Genomic DNA, 25,504 nt, shown 5'->3' with positions numbered 1-25,504 from the left:
ATTTATTTGAAGGTGTCAGTTCAGTATCTGCAACATCACTTCTTGTTTCATTTGATTTTTCTTTTATGTTCTTGCTTGTATGCATTACATTTATAGAGCTTCCTACTTTCTTCCTGAAACTCATCAAACCTTAATGTGGGGGTTGAATGACACCAACATGTTAGTTGCAGTGTTTAAGTTCATCTGTGCTACTTGTAAGCATTTGCTAGTGGAGTGAAATCTATTCACTATTGTTGACTATACATGAACAAGCACTCCTTTTGTAACTGGTTCATTATAGAAGGAAGTCTATCTGTCTCCAAACACATTTATGGTTTTTGGGATACAGCTGCAGACATGTCAGTAAGAACCTCTGTGACAAAGTTGTTGCCTTTTTGAAATGCATTTATTGCATCATGATGGGCAGACCAATGTATATATCTGAAAACTACTTAGTGTTAGTACACCTAGGGTTTGAAACTTTCTATGAGAAGATTCCACGTGAAAGCTACAGAAAATGTGCACTTTGTCCCACAAAATTCAGTGTATGTGCACAGCATGGTGTGTACTCAGCTAGCTCATTTTCCTTTTTGATTACTATCTGCATACTGATATCTTTGCTGCGTGTATTTGATGAATTATCATGAAATTGCTCCCTACAATCTTTTATGAAAATTTGTTCTTGTAGAAAACCGAACAGGTCAATCAGGTAGTACACAGCAAAATATCAGTGCAAACCAATCAGTATATGAAATATCAGAAGCTGAGTCTACACTAACAGAATAATACTTCACATTCTTTAACTTGGTGATGATATGACGATTTTAATAATCTTGTATTATAGGTGATGGGTAGGAAATGTGACTCCTTCCATTGTTGGCATTCATTTGAATGTCTTCTGTGAGAAACAGGTCATACTTAAATAATAATTCTAAACTTACAAGATAATTACCATTGTTGACAGAACCTACTATTTTTTTTTTAAAGGTATACCTTGTGTTGAAATTACACTAACTACTCATTGGAAAACCTGGTGGCAGTACTTGTTTTTTAAATTCATAATGCTGCATTAAGCTTTTGTCAATGCTTTCACCAACAGTTCTAAACTTTATTATATTTTGATGGACTTTGAATGCAGCAGACTGTTTTTGGGATGACTTAAGCCTCTTACTGCATGCTTCTAATTGGTATATCTTGTGATAATTAAATGCACTGTACTGTACATTGTCATGAATAACTTGCAATAAACACAAAATAATTTGCCAGTTGTTGTTGAATAGCAAAGATAGCCTCTTCTGTTCAAGCAAAAATAGTGATATAGTTCAGTGTCTCTTGAAGGATTCTCTGAAACACTAAAATCACAGTTGATATGTTGATAATTGATAACATCATTCTGACTATAATATTCTTGCAAAGATTCAGAGACTGCCCACTGTGCTAAATCATTCGAGAATTGTGTTTCTTTGCATTCACCATGAGAAATTTTCAATTCACCATTTGATGTACTAGTGCTACTCGCTTCCTAAGGTTTTTCATTCCCCAAGTTTTTACTTTCAGTTCTAGACATACAAACACCCTACTAATCAGTTTCTTAGATGGACAAAACTCTTTGATATTTTTGCAGCTTGCTAATACATCTTTGCAATTTTGTGTCCTGTTCTGTTTCAGCTTTCGATTTCTTCCAACCACTGTAGTAACTTTTAATTTTATGAATGGTGAATCAAATACAAAGTGATCATGTTGATAAATTTATTAATCTAATAGATTTATGGGCTTGTTAATGAATTGGTTCATACAATCACAATTTACAGCCAAATTATGGTACCAGTGACATAATACCCTAGTCTACATTTGACTTTAGGATAGAGTGTAACAAAGCCTTCCAGTTTCATCCTCACCCCCTTTCCCATATCTAGACATATTATGGCCATTCATGCTTTAGATGTACCCAGCTATCATCATATTAATAGTATTTCAGAATTGTCTTAAATTGTGTATATGTCTCAGTAACATTTTCTCTCTAATACATTCTCTTGTATTAGATGAATACAAGAGATAGCATTTTTATAGGTATAAAAATCTTATACCTATGCAATTTTTATACCTATCACAAATATCAAGCTCCACATGTTTTATCTGTTTTTTTTTTTAATCAAATGTTGAACTTTTGTTAATGTGAAAATGCACATATTATCCAATGCATGCCATTTTGTTTAGTGTCAGGGGCTTATTTTGTGAGTGGGCCTGGAGCTGAGACTGCACCAGTCCCTGCTGTAATTTGGTTCTGTAAACAGCATATGTTAATTAAAATATATCTATAGTATCAAACTAGTAGCTAGTTTTGATATATAAAACTAATATTCATTTATTATAACTTTCAAATAATACTACTATTTTTAAAATACTCATTCCAAATTTAATTCACACACATACTAGTCAATTCATAATCTTAAAAATGCAATGTACATACAAGATTCACCATTGCTTTTATAACAATCTTGCATAGTATTTACTATTTGGAATTGTTGGAGATGAGTAGACATTTATGAATGTGCTTTAAAAAATTAGGGACCATATGTACAATAATGTAATTATTGTCAAATGTTTATTAAAAGTGTTCCAGCGCTATCTTTAACAAAAAAATAAATTGAACAGCACAAAAATAGGAGTGTACTTAAGTAACTGTTTTTAAACTCTTTTCATCATTATACAGAGAAATAACTGACTGAGAGTTTTATGCTCAGAAATGTATTTTTGATGAAATTTTAATTATATGAATAAATGTAGTAAAAAAGAAGAACTATTCCGTATTTGAAAAAAAAACACTATTATTTTGATATGGTCAACACTGTTTTGCTATTACTATCCATATTTTGTTATGATAATTCCATTTATGTATCATCTGGGTTCTAACCTGAACCCAGGACCTTTAACTCACTATACAAGTGCAGTACCATCTAAATTAAAAGGTTAACACAATAATGATTGCTAGTAAGGCACCTTTAACAAAGTAACAAATGTGGCCCTAATTACAAACAAGACCCATCTTTGTACCTTATCTCAGGGTCATGGGATAGCCATAGTTTGGTGCCAAGTTTTCTGTATCTTCTAAGCACAGGATTTTCACCAGGTGAGTGCTCTACCAATTATAGCACTTAACAGATCTGTTTACTATTCTGTTATGGCTGCTGACCGCTATTTCTAATAAAGTGTTTATTATATTTTTTATTCAAGAATTATTTTCTACTTGTACTTTTAAAATATTTTGTACATTATTTTCCTCAATAAACATATATGCAGCAATCGATGTCTCTCTTAATTTTGAATCCAACACTCTCAAGCCTGCAATTTCAAATCAGATGTATTGACCTTTGACATATGAAAAGGTTTTACTTATTGAGTTGCTTTTCTGCTATCATGTTACTTAGAATTCTTCACCCTCATCCCATCCACAGGACTAACTGTGTATGCTTGAGAACATACATAAAATCAGCTTTTCCACCATAATCTGGAATTTCATAGTTATAGTTATGCTGTTAACTTCATTGAATTTGAATATATTTGTCCAGTTAGTACTCATGCATGTTACACATACCTTTGGAATTGTTGGAGATGAGTTGCTGTTCTCCATGTGATGTCTCGTAACTTGAACCAGGATGAAAACACCCATACAATGTCTCATAACTTGAGCGAGGATTTAAATACCCACATGATGTCTTATAACCTGAACCAGGATGGAAACACCGAACAGCTTTATTTTTATCTTTTCTTGTTATTTTTAGTGTCCCTATTGCACTGTCTTGGAGTAACAAAGAACATCCTTGAGTCTGCTTAGTTTTTTTTTCCCTGACTGCTGGCTGACTAGAGTTGTTTTGTAACTTAATCAGTTTCTTCAAATGAGGATATAAAAGACTTTAGCCCATGGGTACACTTAGTCATTAGCTATTATTGATCTTTCCTCAGAAAATCTTTCACTAAAGGTACAGGGCAATGATTGTGCTCTGACTCTAAATACTTGTTATGCCACCAATTTTGACCACACCTGAGAATATGAATGGCTCTGTATAAGCTGCATGATTCTCCTTTTTGTATATTACTTAAATGGTGTTTTTGATGATGAGATACCAAGTTGAGAAGAATGCCTTTCTGAGTGTTCTCATTTTGGTATAATCTTGTATGAGACTTTTCTTCTTCACTTCATTCTCTCATGAATCCAATTCATTGATTGTTACTGTGTTTCTGAATTTGTGTGGTTTATGTTGTTACCTTCTTGCCCAAAAGTTCAGTTTTTCATGAATTAGTGGTTCTTATGGTTTTTTCCAGCTCCATCCTTCATCTCATTGTGAGTATTCTAGTTTTAGTATTTCAGATGTAAGTCTACCTGATTTCAAATGATAATTTTTAGAATTAAAATTTATTTCAAACAAGAACTTACCTCTCGAATGCATTTTCACACAATCAAGATATACACAGTTTTTTTCAGTGCAACTGCAACTAAGATATCTGGTTTATGGTAGGAAATCAAAACTTGTTTACTTACACCTGACACATAGCAATAAATTGCATGGAGAATCGGAGAGTGAACAACTCTTAGTAAGTTGACACATGCTCTACATTGTGTAAAGGATGTTCAGAACCTAAAGTTATGTGATATAAATTAGTATAAACTGGTATCTAATAGTGCAATTGATTCAACCTATTTGTAGTGTGGTTTTCAAATTTTCACATTGATTTACAATATATAAAACAGGCCTCAGTTAACTTCAGTATAGTACACATACTTATGTATAATTTTTTCTCTCTTGATGTAACAAATTGTTGGGTGAAACACTGGCCAAATAATGGAAATCAGTTATATCTCTTTTATCTCATTTTATCCCATCATTAAGATGATAACATTATTATCATTAAGATGATAAGCTTCATCTATCTTTGTTCTTTAAGAAGATGGATGGTTTATAGAGAGCAATCATAGATTTAATTTTTTACAGAATAAGGAATTTCTAATTTAAAAAAGACATTCACTCTATACAGTTTCAGAAATGTTTTCTTTTCATGTTCTATTCTTCTGTTCCATAAAACATTATGCCCTTGTGTTTATATTGTTAACTGAAACATAGAAGTAATAACTTTACACAGTGCAAATTTATGCTGAATCATATTTTTAAACAACTTGTGGAAACCTTGTACTTCTCATTTTACACATATTAATATTTTTCAATTTTTGTTTATCACATCTGAAAATCAAATTCAATGATTTTATTTTGAAAGTCGTAGTGGAAGAACTGATAGCATTTATATCAACTAAGTATAATATTTCCCTTAAAGATGTAATTGATTTTACTTCTATTTTGTACCTGTACTCACACTGTTTGGTAACTACCATATTATTTGTTATTTGATGATCTGTATCTATGAGAAAAATACCACCTTTGTTTTGTTCAAGCCATCTTTGCATGGTGTCAATGTAAGACCTCAAAATTTCTGATCCTTGCTTAGAAGAAAAAGGACTGATTAAGTTTTTTAATATTGGAGAAGTTTTATTGTTTTCATGTGATGAAATTAAAACTTACTATTAATTCTATAGTAATTGTTGGAGTCCATTTTCTTTGATATTTTCATCTTTAGATAATTTGAAGACTTTAAAAACAAAGTTGAAATAAAAAAAAAATTTTTTATAACCAGTAATTTTTGCTGTTTCATTTTCAGCTTCTAAGTAGCTATTTTAGACTAAAAGAGAGTGTTAGTGAGAAAGTAATTACTTAAGACAAATAAACATGAAAATTATGTTGACAAGTTAACAACATAAAAATTAACAATTAATAACTTAAGAACTGAGTTTTTACTTTGATTAAAAGAGTAGTTAAGTGCAGTATGTTAAAAGTGTACTTTTTGTACAGGATATCAAAAGTTATAAATGAAGTTAGATGTATTCTCCCTCTCAGAAATAATTAGAATGCTTAAATGTGTAAGTGACAGCTCAAATAATAATAATGTAATAGTTAATACTTTAAAATGATATTATTTTGTTCTGTTAAAATTAGGACTGGGTGATTAACTCAGTTAATAGATTACATCAATTAATGTTATGTAATATAAGTTACAGAAATAATCATCTAATCTAAGTGAGTGTTTCTAATTATTCAAGTAGCTAAAATATTGTCATTATTGTTTTTGTTCATCATTTTCGGTAAATACAAGGTTTTTAAGTTTAATTAATTAGTATTGCGACTCACAAAAGTAAATAATCAGTTGAAATTATGGTTTTTGATTATTTCCATTTTCAATTATTCCAACTGTCCAAGTCTCTGGTGAGAATAAGCAGTTAGCTGAATGTAATTTATTAATGAGCCAATTGATTAATCAATTATCAAATTTCATTAATTGGCTAGCTCTAGCCAAAATTACAAACACCTCAAAGGTTAAAAGGTGTAGCAGTGTATATGTATATATCACACATTAAAATACAGTTTTAGACCTGCCTTATATTTCTTGCATTTACCATTTTCCTTGCATTTTTTGTGCCTTGCTATTATATGGATAAAATTAGCAAATATATAACAAGCCATATACACCTATTATACATTCTTTGATATCTAAAAATAGTACATAAGTTGTAAACTGAGGTATAGCATGAAAGAATTTGTAGTATTGCACCCTGATGAAATAAATTACTTAAAATGGAGAAGTCAAGGGAATGAGGTTTTAGAACATACCAGTTTGTGCACTGATGCCTCAAGCAGTTTACTTTAAAAGACACACATTCACATCATATGTATGTGACACTACTACCAGCCAGACAAATCTTAGCAGAAAAACATTAAAACATATCATATCTAAATTTTTACCTTATTCAACCCCATTAATAAATTTCTGTGCATGCTTTAAATAATAATAGATATGTTCTTTGCAATGCACCATAAGTGTCTATTAAATAAATCAGTTACTTCTTTTGCATTATTCAGCAGGTTTGCTTAACAGATGATGCACTACACACTAAATGTCACAAAAGATGCACATACTTCTAAGTATATTAGTTTTGGGTGAGATGTATGTTTGAATTCTTTTGACATATAATTATAAACATGAGGTAATCTTTATTTGAACTCTTTACTTTGCCTAGTTGTGTTCATAGAAATGTGACTTACTGAAATATTTTCACAGGCTAGAAATATGTAGATTACGCTATGTAGAAGATTTGCATAGTTTGCTATGAAAAACGTATTTATTTTAATGTTCATTCTTTAATAAAAAGTGTTAAATGCATTACATGCTACCAATAACAGATACAGTGTACAAGCTCAGTTGAGTTTTTTTCTGTAACAATAAAATTGTGTACAGAGTATAACTTTTCATCAGTAATTGACTAAACATCTTCAACAAAAGAGAGTGTGGTAGAGAGCCTGTGATATGTTTGCATATGCAGAGCAAAGTATACAAATACATTTGCCAGGTGTGATAAAGCCAGCCATAGAACACTTGTAACAGAACTTCTATAAAACAGTAAGTTAAATGCATGATTATACTCAGTTAGTATCAAAATATGATATGTTTGCAAAAAATGTAATAATGTATTGTGGGAAGAATAATTACAATACGTGCATTGACATGCTTAATGTTTGTTTAAAAAAATATTGTACAAGACATAGGTGATACCTATTACTTCTGCCCCAAGCTCTCTTTCTGTATATATATATATTCCAAAACTGTTACTCTTGTCTAAAGTGTATCACAAAATGGAGCCCTCCCCTCTTTGAAATTTCATACTTAACCATATAGATGCTACATGATTACAGTATTCCATCATTCTTGTTCCTGAATTACACTAATAATGTCAACCACATATTGAAAGATTAATTAATGATGTGCCTTTGAAAATCCACAGGGCATGGGTCTTTGGTGTCATGCGCCATGATAAGACATTGACTAATGTCATGATTGTGATGAGATGTGAAGGAATTGCCAATTTCTGAAATAAATGCCTTTGTCTATTTGAGCAGATACATTAAATACTAAGTGTTAAATCATGAGACTGATCAAAGGTTAAAATGGGTGAAGTCAAGAAATGTGGTAAACATTGCATAGCAGGCATTTTCATACTTGACCTTATCTTCAGTTCATCTAATTGAAATTCTACAGTTAATATGTTTTTAAGGCTTAAAGTGATAATATCTGGTCTTTTGAAACAGACGTTGTTTAATTATGTTTAATTATTATCTCTTCAATTATTCAAAGCTCAAACTGTTTTACTGAATAGAGTAGAGTAGAGGCCCTCTTTTATTGTACTTAATGTGCAAGTCAAGAATGTTGCTATGAAAAATTAACAGAAACTGAAGTCGAGTTTGTAAGAAGTGAAAATCACATCAGTCTTGACTGGTAAAAAAATCAGTTCACTCATTTAAGTTCTCTTATTTACTTATAAATTGAGTTAAGTGTTAGTCTTGGAAAGTGGTACTATATTAAATGTGTGTGACAAGTGTACACTGATTGTTAAAAATGATACCAGATTATTGTCTTCCTAATTAGTACAAGTGATATTTAGATAAATATCCTAACAGATATAGAAATTATTGTATATCAAGTGCAACCACTTAGTTATTTTGATTGAGCACATTAATTTGGTGAAAGGAGTCAAATTATAGAAGCAATTCATTTTGTTATGCATGTATTAAGCTATATATTAAATAATAAATTATAAAATTCTGAAAGGAAGATATCAGGTTTTATTGCATAACTATGAAGGATGTGCAAGATGCAATCACATGGTGAATATATGCTAAAGAAATCTTTGAAAAGAACTGCATGAAGAAAAAGTGAGAGGAAAGTCACAAAAATCCTCATACTGCATGAGCCAGATTGAACTTGGTTCTCAATAGTGAAAGAGTGGAGTATAGAAGCTGTTGCTTGACCAAGCCAATTGTTAACCCTTTTCAAGAGTTAATATCTAAAAGTTAGTCTGACTAGAGAAGTAAATGAACTCAGAGTACACAACAAGCTTTATGAAAAGGGTTCTAAGGTAGGCATGCAACAGGAAGATTCATCATAATATAGTGAACTGGCTTAATCCATGTTTTAAGCAATTAAAACCCTCATAAGAACAGTGAATAAAAAACATTGATTAACATACTTCATTCTTATTAAAGTGCTTTCTCAGTATCAAGTTCGCCATTAGATAAGTTATCTGAACATGTAACAAGATTTGTTTGCTCAGTTAGTTAACTTAAGTGAACATTTTTGAATTGAAAGATGTGCCTGAGTAAAGGAAACATATATTTATTTTATGTCAGTTTGTTGGCTGGATCTTAATGTTTAATAAATGTATTATTTTCCCAAATTTGTTGATTCTGTATTTCCCTTGAAACAAACTTTCTCAACTCCAGAGGACTTTTACAGTCACCACTTGACTACCTGGTATTTAAACAAATACCATTTGTAGTAGTAGTTGAGAAAAGGCCCATCCCCACTGTTACCATAATAAATCACCATTTATAAATTAATCTGTATTTCTCTGATGACTAAATATAAATAAAAAAATTGTGTTAAGTTACTATGTAATAATTACAAACTTAATGTCTGAGCTAGGTTCATAACAGTTGCAGATGCAAAAGTGGAAAGAGTTACTTTGAACATTTGTATGAAAATTGAAAGTTTTTAGAGTAAATTTAAATTCAGGTTCACAGTAAAACTTGTATATATTCATTTTTTATTTTAATTTTCTCTTCTATGTATGCTACATTGATCTCACGTGGAAGTGTACAATAAACACAACTTTAAAAATGGTAATTTTGTTAATACACAGTATAACAGTTGCTCGTGCAATTAAAACAAAATAGATTTTCAAACATCCTGAAATACTGAGCAAATTGCAATTGTTTATTTAAATTGTAACTATTAACGTGTGCAAAAGTAATTATTTCACACTACAATATGTATTATGATCAACAGTTTGTATTTATTGTTTTAGCAAAATTATATGCCAAAATATAAATATACTACTACGTAGAATTGTAACTCTATGTAATGAGCATCTTTTCATCTCAGAGAAGTCATAAAGAGTTTTGTGAAAGTGCTTTAATTACTGGATTAGTCAAGAACAAACTTTTATTGCAAGAATTTGCAATTTCTAATAACAGTATTTACTGAAGAAAAAGAAAGAAAAGTATGGGGTAATGACATTCAGTTCCTGAGAAATATTTTTAACTGTACTGCCACTCAAAATTAAGGTATTTCTGTCATGTTTGAGTATGTTTTTGTATTACTAATCATATAATTGTTTGAGCTATTCTTCTCCTCTTAATTATGTGTATTATTATTTTCACAATTATTTGACCAGTGGATTCTCCAGCTTTCATCAGGTGTTATATCAGAAATTTTAGAGTACCCACATTTGGGATCACAAAGTTCCAGGGGTTTGAATCCTGGTAATTCTACAAAAAGCTTTCTGCTTATAACATATACATAAATGTCTGATATAACACGTGATGAAAGCTGGAGAATCCATTAGTCAAATAACTGTGGAAATAATAATATACATAATTAAGAGGAAAATAATAGTCCAAACAGTTATACCATCAGTAATACAAACACCTCATCTCAACCATTCTGCAAAACTATGTGTATGTTGATATATAAATATAAGGTATATTTTTTACTGTAACAGTAGTATAAATGAAAATTCTGTATTTAGTATAATCAGAATACGTATGTTTCTAAAACAGTTTTTAATACTGTGAGGTAAGTCCTGTTGTAAAGTATTACTTAAAAAGTAGAACTACTGTTTTGCATGGATCAGGCTATGTTGGAGTGTCTGCACTATAGTTGAAGTTTGTAATGATACTGTGCTTATACTGAATATTTTAATACCATATGGCATTGTTTCATTTTGACAAAGTTAAAACATCATAGCAGTGTTGTTTGGATTTTACTGAACATTATTATTTTTTTTATATGGACCACCCCATTAAATACAATTATCTATCCAATTAGAATTGTATATAGTATTCCACTCTACTTGTGTTATTGACACTAATGTTCTATTAAGATGAATTATATTTAATAGTCTGACTTACTGTGATATTTAATTATCTTGTCTGCAACAGCATAATTAGTAAAGGAGTTGTCTTACCTTTTCATTGCTACTTGGAGTATGTAACATTGTTTTGTTACTGTTACAGGAACCAACAGCTAAATGTACTACATAAATCATAACTACTTCTTTGTTACCTTACACAAGTAGTCTTAGCATTAGAGCTTCACTTGGCTATAAAAGCAAGATTTTGTTGTGCACAGTAATTATGGAGCTGTTTTACTATTTACTGAAGAGTGTTAAGTGTTGGAGATTTTAAATGTAAGTTTCTTTTCTTTTCATCTAGTGATTACAAAGCTTAAAAATAAATGTTTGAATTTTATAGCAGTATCTGTGGTACAAAGTAAAACTTGGAAAAGAACCCCACCTCTAGAAAACCTAGTGAGCCGATCCCAGTCACATTCTGTCTCAGAGAGTTCGTTCCCACTGCTTCCTCGTAAAACTACTGTGTCAGCTTGACTAAACGTGTATATCGTCCCCTCACTGTCACTCTCATCACTAGAAAGACTAGAAAAAATTATTTACTTTCAGTTGGTAGTTATACTGAACAATACTATCGAACCTTTCAATTTTGATATGCTTTTATAGACCAAATTTTTAACAATCTACATGTTTTATTATTCTAAACAACTTTCTTCCGAACCATCTTCTTGAGAGGTGTACATTACACTATTGATTACTAATCTCAAGCTGTGTTGTAAAGCATGAATAAGTGTGGTTGTTTTAAACATCTGCTAAATGATATGATCAGTTAAATGTAATTTGTGTCTGTGATCATTCAATACCAATCTTCTGTGTTGTATTGTTGCTGACCTTATTATTTTGTGAAGTTTATGTTCTGTTTTATTATAATAGAATATTTCTTTCTCTCTCTCATACACAACTATTTTCTGTACACTAACATAAATCCAAATTTTTTCTTCAATTTTTACAAGTATTTTTTTTATCATTGTGTGTTTAATTCTAGTGCATCCAGGGGCATTGAATATATGCACCTGTTGTATGCTTCTTTTATTGCACTGAAGAAAATAATACCAGATGATGAAATAGTTTGAAACTGGAAATTAACTTTCTAAAAATTATGTAGCTTATGAAAAAATGCCACATTTGAATGAATTTACAACTTTGAAATTTTGAAAAGATTTCATTGTAATGTGTTTTAAGAAATGATTAAAAGGCTTACCTTTGTTATAGATTTCAGTTGTTTAGTTTTGCCTTCCTACTTTCTTGTAGTTTTCTAATAGAATTTTCTTTTATAAAACTATGAATTTTATCTTTGTTTTGGTTCACAAACATCACACACAAACACACAAACTTACTGTATTTACAATTAGCGACATATGATAAAAATTAAATACCACAATTATAAACAAGACAACATGGAAAGAAGTTATTAATCAAAAGGTTTCATTTAATGTATCCAGTAAGTTGTAAAATGTTGGCAGTTTTCCTTGTCCATTCATGTAGTTATTTAGGCTGATAAGGCCTAATGTAAATATGACCAACAACAGCAAACTTTCTGGCAAAATTTAGCTAATTTTTTATAATACTGAAACATATAATTCAACTTAAATATAAAATGACAAAACAGAGCTGTAATTATGGTTTATATTGTTCACAAACTTCTTTTCTTCCAGCAACATATTAATAAGCTAAGCTTTTATCATGCATCTAGATTACTATGGCTTCTCAAAACTGACTTATAGGTTGCTACAGTACAAACCACTTTACTTTACTCTGTCTAAGCTGACATCCTGATGTTTGACTGAAATATAAATTCCTACTCTATTTTGATTTTCTTCACTATAGCAACTTTAGATGAATAATGGTTGATGTTGATCAAAAGTTCTGTTCTAAACACCTTAACATTTATTGTTCTCTATATGTTCATGTCAACGACAGGTGTAAAGATAACTTCTGTAAACAGTTTCAAATTATAACAATAGAAAAGTGTGAACTGTGTTCTGTATAAATTTCCTTATTAATTTTCTTAGAAAATTAATAAGGAAATTTATACAAGTGTGATGTTGATAAAGATGACCAAATTTTTTTAACCTCCAAAATATACATAGTCTTGATTTTAAGCAAAACTTCATTTTCTCTGTGCATCACCCCATATACAAATGCATTTGGTAAATCAAAATATGTGATAATTTGAGTTGGTTGTTAATACACTCTGATTTGGAAATTAAGTTGTCACAGATGTGAAAACCATAACAAACAAATGATGAATGAATGTAATCCAAGATATTTTTTTTTAAATTAGCTGTTAAAAAAACTTAAGAAAAATACACATATGGAACATTAAGTGTTAATAATACAATGATTACATATCTCAATGACAAGTGATATTGCTTGAAGTAATTAGTCAGATATTCTTCCTGTTATCCTTTAACCTGTTGCATTGATGAGAATAAGTAACCCATTACTAGAGTGCAATTTCTTTTAATTGAAGAACAGTACATAAATAAGTAGTTGATGAACAAATTTTATAAAGTGTATTGAAAGAGTCAGTTAAATAATGCACATCCTTGCAGTTTTAATAACAGGAACCTAAGAAGATGTGGGGTATGTTAATGTAATTTGTTCTATGTGAATTATTGTCATCTGAAAATGACAATGTCATCAAATTTTACATGGGCATAGCAGCATTGACATAAATGGGTAGCATTGGTTGGCTAAAATTGATAAAACTGTACTTTGGTTGAAGTTACAAGATTTAAAATGGCTCAGTGTTGATTAAAACTATTTCATGTTTCTTTCATAGGGGTCTATGAATGCAGTTATCTAAACAAAATTAGGAAATCCAAAAACACAATTGTTTTTGGAGAGTGCTGAAATCACTCCAAAATCAAAATTTGATATATATTTTTTTAAAATTACAATGTATAAAGTTAAATAAATAAATCTCTTTTAATTAAATTTTAGCACAGCAGTTATACAGCATGGAAGAATGAGTATAAGTTTATTATCCATAAATGTTTTAATACAACAGTTGAATATCAATCTTGTTGTAGGGTAGATACATCAGAGTGCCACACATTAAAAAGTATTATCAGTGTACCTTAAATTATTTTCTTCATTTTTAGTGAAATAATTATTATGTAACTTTAGTTGGTAAAAACTTTTGTTACATTTTTGCTTTTGACTCAGAGAGAGTTGTCAGCTGTACGTAGTTCTTTTTTGTTTACATGCTACATAATAGTACACTTACTAATTTACCATTGAGCATAATTATTTTTCCTATCCTGATCAACAAATGTAATGACTGTTTTATTAATAGTTACACTATTTCTGTATTTAATGGCTTTTTTGTAGACTGCAAAATCATTACTATATGAATTTTGGTCAAAGTTTGCTTTTCCTTTTTAGACATCTTTATATGAATGCTATTGGTTTTACCAAACATAAGCACATACTTCAAATAATAATTATGCACAGTTATTCTAATGAAAAATTTTATATAGTATATCAGTGTTCTGGTGAAAATATTTCAGGAGCTTAAACAAAAACACAACAGATCAAATCCTAATTTTTAATAATGTAAGAATTACAAATGAAGTTTCTGATAATTAATATTAAAATTGTAATTTTTTTACCTAAATATTCATTTTGGCTTGATTTTAATTCAAGACTGTAATATTTTTATAATTTTCATGCATTAGAAATTAGTGGAGCTTAATGCACAAATAATAAAAATGGAAATATGCTTTCCTAACTCAGAAGGTTTTTGCAATAATTCCCCTTGTTTACAGACCTCAGTGAATAGGCCATCAAGGCAGCCTTTAATATCTTAAATTAGACTTTGCAATTAATTTTTTAATGGACCTCTATCGTTAGTTTATTAACAAATTTTACTATAAACATAATAACTTTGAAATGAAAACATTTCCATTTTATAATTATTTTGTGGTACAAGAATTTTGCTGAAACTTTTTCTCATTTGAGTGTTGTTATAAATTCTTTGAGAAACTCCTTTATACTCTCTGGTAGCTGACAATCACTTTAGTTGATATCAAATATTGTAGTGTTCACATTGAAGGCATTCTTAATTAATTATATTTTTCAGCAGGCTTTTGCCTGTGTTCTTAAGGTATGATTAAGATTGTTATAAGTTAATATGAAAGAAGATTTATATTATTGCTCTGTCATGTTTCCATGTGCAGCCACAAATTTATTATGTTCCTCTTTGGTCCTGATTGTATATAAACATATTATATTCATGCAGTATTTAACAGTTTTGAACAAAAGAACTCACCCTTTCTTTATTCCTTTAGAACTTCTTCTGCATGCTGGTTGGGCTCGGCTTTTTGCTCCACCCCAGGATTGGCGGCTTTTGTCTCGGGGCAGTGCTCCAAAGTTGGCAACTAGTTCACGCGTTTGTGGTGGACTGTTCACTGGGGTAACTTCATCTGAGGAACTGCTGTTACGCTTCGTAACTGGTGTGCTACCTTTTAGAGATACATAGACTTACATGTTTGAAAGATATAAGATTAGTGTGTGGAACAAACAAACTAGAATAGTTGACTGTTTCTTTCTGGTATTCCTCATCTAAAATAGTAGCATACACATTCTATAATAACATTTTTGAGAACCATACTATATTTTGAAAGTAAGTGCAAACTTTAGAATTTAAACATGGGTAAACCTGCCACAGTGAGTTCAAATTATTTGAGTTTCTACAACAAAATTGTTTGGTATTGTTTTTTTCACTGATTTTTGTAGTTCAACTTTGAAGAAGCACATCTTTTATACAAATATATACATATGTAGATTTTGAATCTTTTTTCAGACATCTTGGTGTCCTCATTTCATGTTATACAAAACCCATCACGACAATTTATTTTGATATAGTAAGGCTGCTAAACTGTGTATACGTGATTAGCAATTTTAAGGTCAACCTAAAGCAAATTTATTTGTAGCAGATCCTTTTCTTTCCTATGTTGTTGATTCTGGCATTTTGTAAAGAATGCTTTCCATTTTTGTGTTTATCATGATGGCACAATCATATCTTCGACATATCAGAGGAGGAATTTGCATGGGAAAAATGGAGGGCAGTTTCTAGCTTATCTTTTTCCTAACTGTGTCAGATTTTTCCTCTCAAAATCAGTATATTTATGTAAATTTGTAATTTTTTCAAAATTTTAGTATAGGTTGCCTGTACGTAATTAGATATTATATGTGAATAGGATGTACTAAGCTGTAAGTTATGTTAAAATATAGATAGTTCTTAGGTATGACTGTTGTGGGTGTGTCTGTCTCTATATATAGTAATTACAACAGATAATTACATTTTTATGATGTTTGGTCCAGATAGATGTATGTAAAATACAGGTACTAGAAACTGGTTTACCTTTTTTTTTAAAATGAAACTCATTTGATGATGTGGATGATGTGACATTTTGGGAATTCCTGACAGAGTTTGAATTTGATTATAGTTGTAAAAGAGGTTGATGCTTGATCAAATTTGTCATGGTCTTTTTTTTGCAGCTATTTTTGCCTTAGTATGCATGAATTGATAAAGAATTACTCACTTTCTCTGAGATTATTTCAAAATAATTTGCACTTGGGAGCAATCTCAGAATGTGAGCAGGATGTAGTGAACTGTGAATTATGGTAAATTTTAAGTCCATATTTTAGCTATACAGATATCTAAAAGTGCAGTCATACAATTTAAAAACTACATACAACATGTACAATTCAACATGTTTTAACTTACTCGGAAGGCCTGGGGTAAAACAAGCACCTTGGCGTCGTTCGTTGGGTTTAGGAGGAGACCCTGTGAACTGACGAATCCCTGGATCAGTTGCTTCTGATTCGGTTGTGCCACTGGTATGACTTAAACCACGGGTTTGCTCATAATTGGAGGAAGGGGGTGGGTGTCGGCGAGCATATTCATATGCTCGCATAAGCTCTTCTTGATTGGAAGACCCTGAGGTAAGGCTATGACTGTTGGGAGCTGTAACCCACAAATGGTAACTTTGAAATAAAACTACAGGAACTAGGAGATATAAGAACAATTCCTGAATGAGGATAAGGTAAAGTAACAGGATAAAACTTTTGAAATATGGTTTTGACTATTAGTGACTAACAAAGGAAAGCCCTCAAAGCTGCTAATAAATAAAATCTTAGTCTATTGAAAGATTGAACAAACAGCAATAGGTCTTGATATAAAACTAGTTGATAGCTATCAGAATGAAAATAAACACTGAGATAAGAATTTATAAAAATGTGTAGTTTAAGGTTTTATGCATTTTATGTGATGCTAAAAGAAGGAACATCTTGTTATAATAACACACAGGTATAATACAACAAAAATTATGAATCAAATCAGAACACACAGGTATAAGACATCAAACATTAGGAACCATATTAAAATACACACATATAAGACAACAAACATTTGAAACTATAACAACACACACAAATATTAAACAACATTAGGATCCACATAAGAACACACAGATGTAAGACAACAAATGTTAGGATCCATATCAAAACACACAGTAATAACACAACAAACATTAAGAACTGTCTCAAAACAAACAGGTATAAGATGATACAGTTTGAGAACCATATCAAAACACTCAGATATAAGACAACAAACATGGGAAACATAACAAAATACATAGATATAAGACAAGAAACACTAGGATCCATATCAAAACTAACAGGTATAAGACAACAAACATTAGGAACCATATCAAAACACACAAATGAAGACAACAATCATTAGGAGCCATTTCAAAACACACAGGTATAAGGCAACAAGAATTAGGATTCATATAAATAATCACATATAAAACAACAAACATTAGGATCCTTATCAAAATGCAGTTACAAGACTACAAATGTTGGGAACCATATCAAAATACATAGATATAAGACAATAAACATTAGGAACCACATCAAAATGCTCAAACATAAAACAACAAACACTAGGATCCACATAAGGACACACAGATATAACACAACAAATATCAGGAACCATATTAAAACACATAGTTATAACACAAAAAACATTAAGAACTGTCTCAAACCAAACAGGTATAAGACACCACAGATTAAGATCCATATCAAAACAAACAGGTACAAGATAACAAATATTGGGAACCATAACAAAACACATAGGTATGAGGCAACAAAAATTAGGATTCATATAAGAACTCACAGTTCTAAAACAACAAGTATTAGGATACATGTCAAAACACACAGATACAAACATTAAGAACCATATCAAAATGCAGTTATAAGATTACAAACATTAGGAATCATATCAAAACATAGATGTAAGTTAAAAATATTAGAAACCATATCAAAAGACTGTTATAACACAAAAAATATTAGGAAACATAAAAACACACAGGTATAAGACAACAAACATTAGGATTCATATCAGAACACAAAGGTATAAAGTGTCCAATATTTTGAGCCAAATGGAAACACACAAATATAAGACAACAAACATTAAGATCCATATAAAAAAAACAAATATTAAGAACAATAACAAATCACAAAATTGTTATACAACAAACATTAAGAACTGTCTCAAAAGACATAGGCTTAAGAACCAAAGATTAAGAATCACATCAAAACACAAAGATATAAGACAACAAACATTGGGAAGTTTATCAAAACATACAGGTATAAGACAAGAAACATTATGAGTCATGTCAAAATGCACACATATAAGACAAAAATATTAAAAACCTTTCCAAAACACAAAGATATAAGACAAGGAACATTAGGATTCATATACGAACACATAGATATAATACGACAAACATTGGGAACCATATAAAACCACACAGTTTTTACATGACAAACATTAAGAATGCCTAAAATCACACAGGTATAAGAAAACAAACATTAGGATCCATATCAGAACACAGTTACAAGACAACAAACATTAGGAACCATATCATAACACACATATGTAAGGCAACAAACATTAGACTCCATATCAAAACACACTGTTATAAGACAACAAACATTAGGAACCATATCAGAACACACAGGTATAAGACAACAAACATTAGGTACCATATGAAAACACGTGTATAAGATAACAATTACTGGGAACCATATCAAAACATGTATCTGTGATAAAATCTTTAAAGTGTTTTTTTTACTAATGGTAATGCAAATGTTAAACAGAAGTAATAGGTAGAATAGAAAATATCTGAATACAGGTTTGAAGGATTTCTAAACATAATCTTAAAAGAAACTTAGGGCCACTTGTGTAAAACACACTTGAGGCAGAGTAATGCAGACTTGATTATGATGGTGAAGTATATACAGAAGATGTTAAATAACAAATTGGTGTTAAAATTTGAACTACTGCAGAATTTGACAGTTCTACTGAATGATTATGTACTAAGGTTTAAGTGTTAAATAGCAAAATCATGAACAAGAGATTAATTTTTTCATTATTTGTATAATAAATAGTTTTAATTGGCTAGTTTAAAATCATGAAAATATCCTCTTTAATAAATACAGTTCCTCAAGTAACTATTAATTTTACAAGTACTATGACTGAAGCTTTTTGTGTAACTACCAATAGTTAAATTTCTTTAACAAATCATTTTATATTTTGTCACAGTTATAATATTAATAATAAAATATTGGCATATTCTGATTACCTGTACATTGGCTATGACTATAAAATTCATCACCTCCTTTCCCAGTTTTACTTGGAGGATCAAGACTTGCCTGCATGAAGGAAAGAATTATAAATGTATTTATTTTAAAATGCATGCAAATGTATTTATGATGTTTTTAGTTGTAAGAAAGTCAGTTGAAGAAAAAAGAAAGAAGGCTTTGGTTAAATGCAAGTGTGACAATCAGATTATACAGCCCAGCAATGTATATTTTGCTTGTATGTTTGTTAAGAAAACTTGTCATGCCTTTAAATATTTTGAAAGGGAAGCTTAAGTTAGGTGCTAAACAGTTAATGTAAGGGATTAAACATTAATAATTTGTCACAGTTTTGTGTTAAATAAAAATTAATAAATACATTATCTATTTAAGTATTATTTTTAATTCCCCAATGTGAGTGTCCCAAGCAGTTGCCTGTTGGGCATGTGCTTGTGTCCTGCCTGTCAGAAAGTATCATTTGAAAACTCCATATAACACCATGGGATAATTTTAAACAATTTAAATTTACAGTTGTGTAGTGCCTTGGGCAGCAGTATGTCAGTTATACCTTTTGCATAATAGTAATTTTGAAGGTGTGATAAAATATATGAAATGATATACCAAGTTGATGCCAGAGGTTCAATACCTGTAAATCAATTTTATTATTATTTTGCTGATAATCATAGTAAAAAGTGTAATAATGATTAAATGCAACATACATTTCTTGCTAAACTGTTCACATATTAACTGAATGTTCATGGGCTTGATGGATTAGACTAACCCATGTAGGGGAAGGAATATTGACCATAATTCTAAATTTACTAAGTGTATCTGTATAAAGGTGGCAGGATTTTAGTAAAATGCACAGGTCTGTTGTACACCAAAAGAAGATGAGTTATAGATGTGTTTGCACTTGAAACATGTCTGTGAATTTATAACGTCAGTCAAACTTGGACTCTGGCACATCAGAGGCAAGATGATGTTTATATGAAAATCAAGATACTTTTGTCCATCATAAAATTTGCATATTGCATTTAGTTAACCTCTAGAACTATTGAAGTGAATATTTACATCTGTTTTTCAGTATCTTTGTATATTATAACTGGTATTTACTCTCCTCTACCATGAAGTGTCACTGTGTTAGTAACGTAACATAAAAAGAATAGTTGATAACCCTGACATCAAGTATGTAATATTGTGTTGAGTGGTACTCTATAAAAGGTTATGACTTGCACATTTTGAACCTACCCATGCACATAACACTAACCTAACTTTGTGAGAAAGATCTGTCACCTAGAGTCAGAAAAGATTTTAATATTTGATGTTTTATTCCTTGAATAATTTAGTAAAATCACAACACTTTACGTCCTCCATAAGGCTACTTTTCCAAAATGATTTTTTTTTACTAAGAAGAATATACATGATATGTAGCTTTAATTCTTCCTGGTTAATTTCGTTATTTCTTTGACTCTACCACATTTATAAGCTGTAGTATAGATCTTGTTTGTTTGGACTATCTATTTAAGTATATACACTTTCTAGTAGGGTCTAGTTAATCAATAAATGTTAAACCTATTATGTACGGAAGAATGTGCCTTAACCGCAACTAATGTGGCCTGAATGTTACAATTTTTTCTTTTGAAGGAATGTTTATAATAGTTAGAAACATGGCTTTTTACAGTCAATACCCTAGATCGTAATAAACTATTCAATTAGAATACAGTTATTCTCAGTTATCAAGTCCTCACATCTAGTTAGCATTACTTTAGCACAAGTGAGAAAAAGAAGCTTATTAACTGTTTATTTTGGTCTTAAGTAAACTGTTTTGTGAAGAATCTTGCCAACCTTTCACTTGGCTATTTCATACTTCCTCACAGTGTCACTTTTGATGCACCAATTTGAAACTGTTGCATATTGGTTTGTTACGTGAACACCAAACATCCTAAATTAAGTAAATTTCATTACTAATAAATTAAAAACAAACAAAATGAGTGTTGTTTATTCAAAACTTTCTTGACTGTAGTGTTTTATTCAAGTAAGAAACTGTTAGGTTTCACTAAATGAGTCAAAATAAAGTCGTGCGGTATATTTTAAAATTTAAACATGAGTGAACTTTATGAAGAATTGTGTTCATAGAATAAATTGACACAAACCATTTTTATCCATGACATACAATTAGCATAGGCAGCATGATTTGGCACACAACATACAGTGTATAAATATTAATGGCACAGGTTACAAAGACTTTTATAACACAAAGTGTTAACTTCCTATACTAAAGTCTTTCTATATTAGGTTATTTAGATACAATGAACATAAAATTTCAAAAGAAATTAATTACAGGCTACCTATTTTACTTGTGCATGGTGTGAGGAATTTAATCTTATACAGTCTACAGTATGTTTGATTAATAATTCTGCAAAACATAAAATGTAACGTTTTCTTAATACTTGTGATGTAAATTATTCTAAACTAAAGTTGTTTTTTTACATTACTTTTAATTTATCAATCAAAGATTTCTAGTCAGAAGTGTGAAAAACAAATAGCACTTTGAACTCATCTATTATTTGCAACAAGTCGACACACAGCCTTTCATTTAATACCAGAAATGATCTAAAATTATGTTTGTGCACTGCTGTTTTTAAATATATAATGAGCAGATTAAGCACATATGCTGTCAAGTATAATTTTTATCTACATTTTATATCTTGTTTTTTTAGTGCTGATTTGCTAACTTTCAACATTCAGCATAATGATTGTAACTGTTCTTCATTTGATGCACTTAGATGAATTCTCTTCAAATGTTAACCAATTTTATTTAACAATTAATAAACAAACCATATTTCTAAAAATTCCTAAAAGACTTATCAGTTACTGCTAGAAGGATTCTTGCAGTGTTTCCACTCTTATTTTAAATCATTGCCTCCTCATTAGATATTTGTAATTTTGAGTTCACTCTTTTTAAGTTCCTCAACTGAAAAAAACAATGCATCAGGTTGTTGTTATAGTTCTAGCATAAACATGGATAGCTAGTTATAAGAACCCTGCTTTAGTAATGGATTTAAGTTTGCAGTTTTCTACAATTTATGCAGTGTATAAAGGAAAGAAAAAATTTTGATTTACAACAAAAAGGGTTATTGTTTGAATACCTTTGTTAGATATGGTGGTTCCCCATGTTTTACACTAAATGTTTTAAATTCTTCAGTTTCTTCATTATGTACCCCTTCTTCAGGAAGCCTAAAAGTTGCATAGGGAGCTATTTCATCTTCAAAATCTGTAACAACAAGAATACAGCAGCATTGTCAACAAATACTTAACACAAACATATTAAATGAATGTAATACATAAAATGTTCAACATTTTTCTTTATGTACCAAAAAAGATAAAATGTAGAAAATACATAAATATTAAATTTGACTTTCTGTATTAAACTGTTTTATAATGCCAATTAATTACACTGACATTCTGTAGATGTTAATATACATGTACATATAAATATAGGATTTGCTGTAGTTTTCCATTTGATATTAATACAAGTTTAGTTGCAAAGTCTGACATGTGTCAGCAAATCAGACTTTGCAACTAAACTTGTATTAATATCAAATGGAAAACTACAGCAAATCCTATATTTAAGGGACTTAGTTATTTTTTATAATAATAAATCATTCAGTCTGTTGTGTTTTTTTTAACCCACTTCTCTATAACTGTATTTTCTTACATAATACTTATCTTAATATAAATACTACTTGAAATCACTGGTATTTTGTGAAATTCTATAGTTACAGAAATGAGAAAAATATAGATAATTTTACATTTTAATATATTCCATACATTATGGCCTTGTTGTTAATATATGAAATATTTGTGAAATATAGGATTGTCTTTTTATCACTTCTCTATGTATCTTAATAATCACCAAAATATTATTAAGTCTCTTTTGTGGTTTTTGATTATGATATGTTTGTCATAATGCTGACCTCAATGAAAGAAGAAACTGCATTTAAAGCAATATTATTCTGTGCAGCAGAACTTGGGTTACAATTTATATTTTTATTAACTTTAATAAGCTTAATATTGTTGATATGAAATGTTTACATCCTGGAATGGCCTGGTGGTTAAGGTACTCAACTCACTATTTGTGGGTTTGAATTCCACTACCAAACATGCTTGCTTTTTCAGCCATATGGCATTATAATATGACACTTTATTACACACTTAATGTGAATTCTATTAGTTTTGATAGCTTTTGAGTAGCTTTGTGCAAAATTCAACAAACAATTAACAGTTTATTACATTCAATATAAAATAGTATAACAAGATAAACTTAAATGTAAAAGTTGTTCAGAATACTTAAATAAAACTTGACTAAAGGAAATTGTGTTTTGGTATACCTAAGTAACTACGGTGAGGTATGTAGTCAAGTTCCCCCAAGTGCATAGTTAACAAGAATGATTCTGTTGCTAAATGATCAAATTATTCAAAGATATTGAAAAGTGTCCAGACAAAAGTAACTTCCCTAAATGTAGATATTTAGAAATATCAACATTGCATTATTGAATGTTCAGTGAAGTACCCTTCCTGCACAAAAAAGTATATGTTTATTTATATACCACTTACACAGAAAAGTTTATGTTTAGTTGATTATTTATTGATATCCATTAAACTTTCAGCTTTTAAAGTTGGCTTACGAAAAATTTTAGCTAGATTTGATCAAAGATTATTATAATTACCTCTTAGTATGCTTCTATTAATGGGACAAATATGTATGGCAATTGAATCATTAAGACACATGCATGGGAAGACTTTGTATAACTATTAAAAAGGAATCTTACAATGACTTGTTGAGGGAGAGTTGTTCAGTTGCTTGGCTTGAGCAACATTGTTCGAAGGAGTGACTTTTCTAACAGGAGAAGAAAAATATGATGGGAGCTCACGGCTGTGACTCTGACGACTTGCTTCAGAACGTTGGGACTTTTTCTCTGTGTGAGACATTAGGGCTGTTGTGGTTGCCACATCACTTCTCGATGAAGATACTTGCAGAAAAATATAATTTATTCAGCAAATGATCTGAATTTGTGGCTTAAGTTAATGAAAAAAGTTTCAAAAATTATAGGTAAATTTGTGACATGTTTCCAGTTACTCTTTATCATAAGGTTGCTTTTTCTGTTAACATTCTTGGATGTTTGTTATACAGTTTTGTCACTCTTAAGATATGAAAATATTCATGATATTACACAGTCATTCAAAAGTATGATTCAATACATCTTACATGAAGACATTTGGAAATACTTTTAAAATCTTTCAAAAAATCCTTTGGATTGACATAGTGATGGTGTCTGGAGCTTGGGAACAATGGAACAATACATATTTTGTTCCCACTCCCACAAAAAAAAACAACATAAAAACTCAGATATTCACAGTATTAAATTTTCCTATCAACTTTGAGTTGTCAGTGTATTTTAAACAATCTAAGAGTGAAAACCAAGGTTTTTTTTTCCCTAAGCATGATATTTGATATCAAGTGCTAAAACATTTGAATAAAATTCAGTCTTATGGGAACAACTAAATTCTGGGTAAACTGGTTTTTAGTTTGACACACCCCAAACTTGGGGGCAACCCTCCCCTTCCCACACCACTTCTCACCCTGCCACTGATTCTCAGTGATCTTACCAAAACTTTCCCAAGTCTTTGATGGTCCATCCACAAACCTCAATATCCACGTATATTTTGAAAACCATTTATATTTTCAGTTATTATATCCAACACTGTTGATATTTATTGGTTAAGTAACTTCAACACTTT

At 30.2% G+C, this 25,504-nt stretch overlaps 1 protein-coding gene across 4 annotated transcripts in view; it reads right to left on the bottom strand.

Moving 5' to 3' along the window:
• LOC143255389 (cell adhesion molecule Dscam1-like) overlaps nt 1-25,504 on the bottom strand; it is a 201,551-nt gene that overhangs the window by 29,802 nt on the left and 146,245 nt on the right. For 3 of the 4 annotated variants that reach the window (XR_013030583.1, XM_076510968.1, XM_076510967.1), the window contains exons 30-35: nt 24,535-24,735; nt 22,852-22,976; nt 19,708-19,777; nt 16,785-17,024; nt 15,324-15,516; nt 11,433-11,572 (exon numbers count right to left, since the gene is read on the bottom strand). Coding sequence is in view for 3 of the 4 variants with exons in the window: in XM_076510968.1 (XP_076367083.1) it covers nt 11,433-11,572; nt 15,324-15,516; nt 16,785-17,024; nt 19,708-19,777; nt 22,852-22,976; nt 24,535-24,735 (969 nt within the window). In the remaining variant the exon portion in view is untranslated. The remainder of the gene's footprint in view (nt 1-11,432; nt 11,573-15,323; nt 15,517-16,784; nt 17,025-19,707; nt 19,778-22,851; nt 22,977-24,534; nt 24,736-25,504) is intronic. The other variant, XM_076510970.1, reaches the window with a different exon arrangement.

Source organism: Tachypleus tridentatus, chromosome 7, assembly GCF_004210375.1.
Source record: "Tachypleus tridentatus isolate NWPU-2018 chromosome 7, ASM421037v1, whole genome shotgun sequence".
Lineage (NCBI taxonomy): Eukaryota > Metazoa > Arthropoda > Merostomata > Xiphosura > Limulidae > Tachypleus > Tachypleus tridentatus.
The sequence above is the reverse complement of the archived record's forward strand: the minus strand, read 5'-3'. Positions and strand labels throughout refer to the sequence as shown.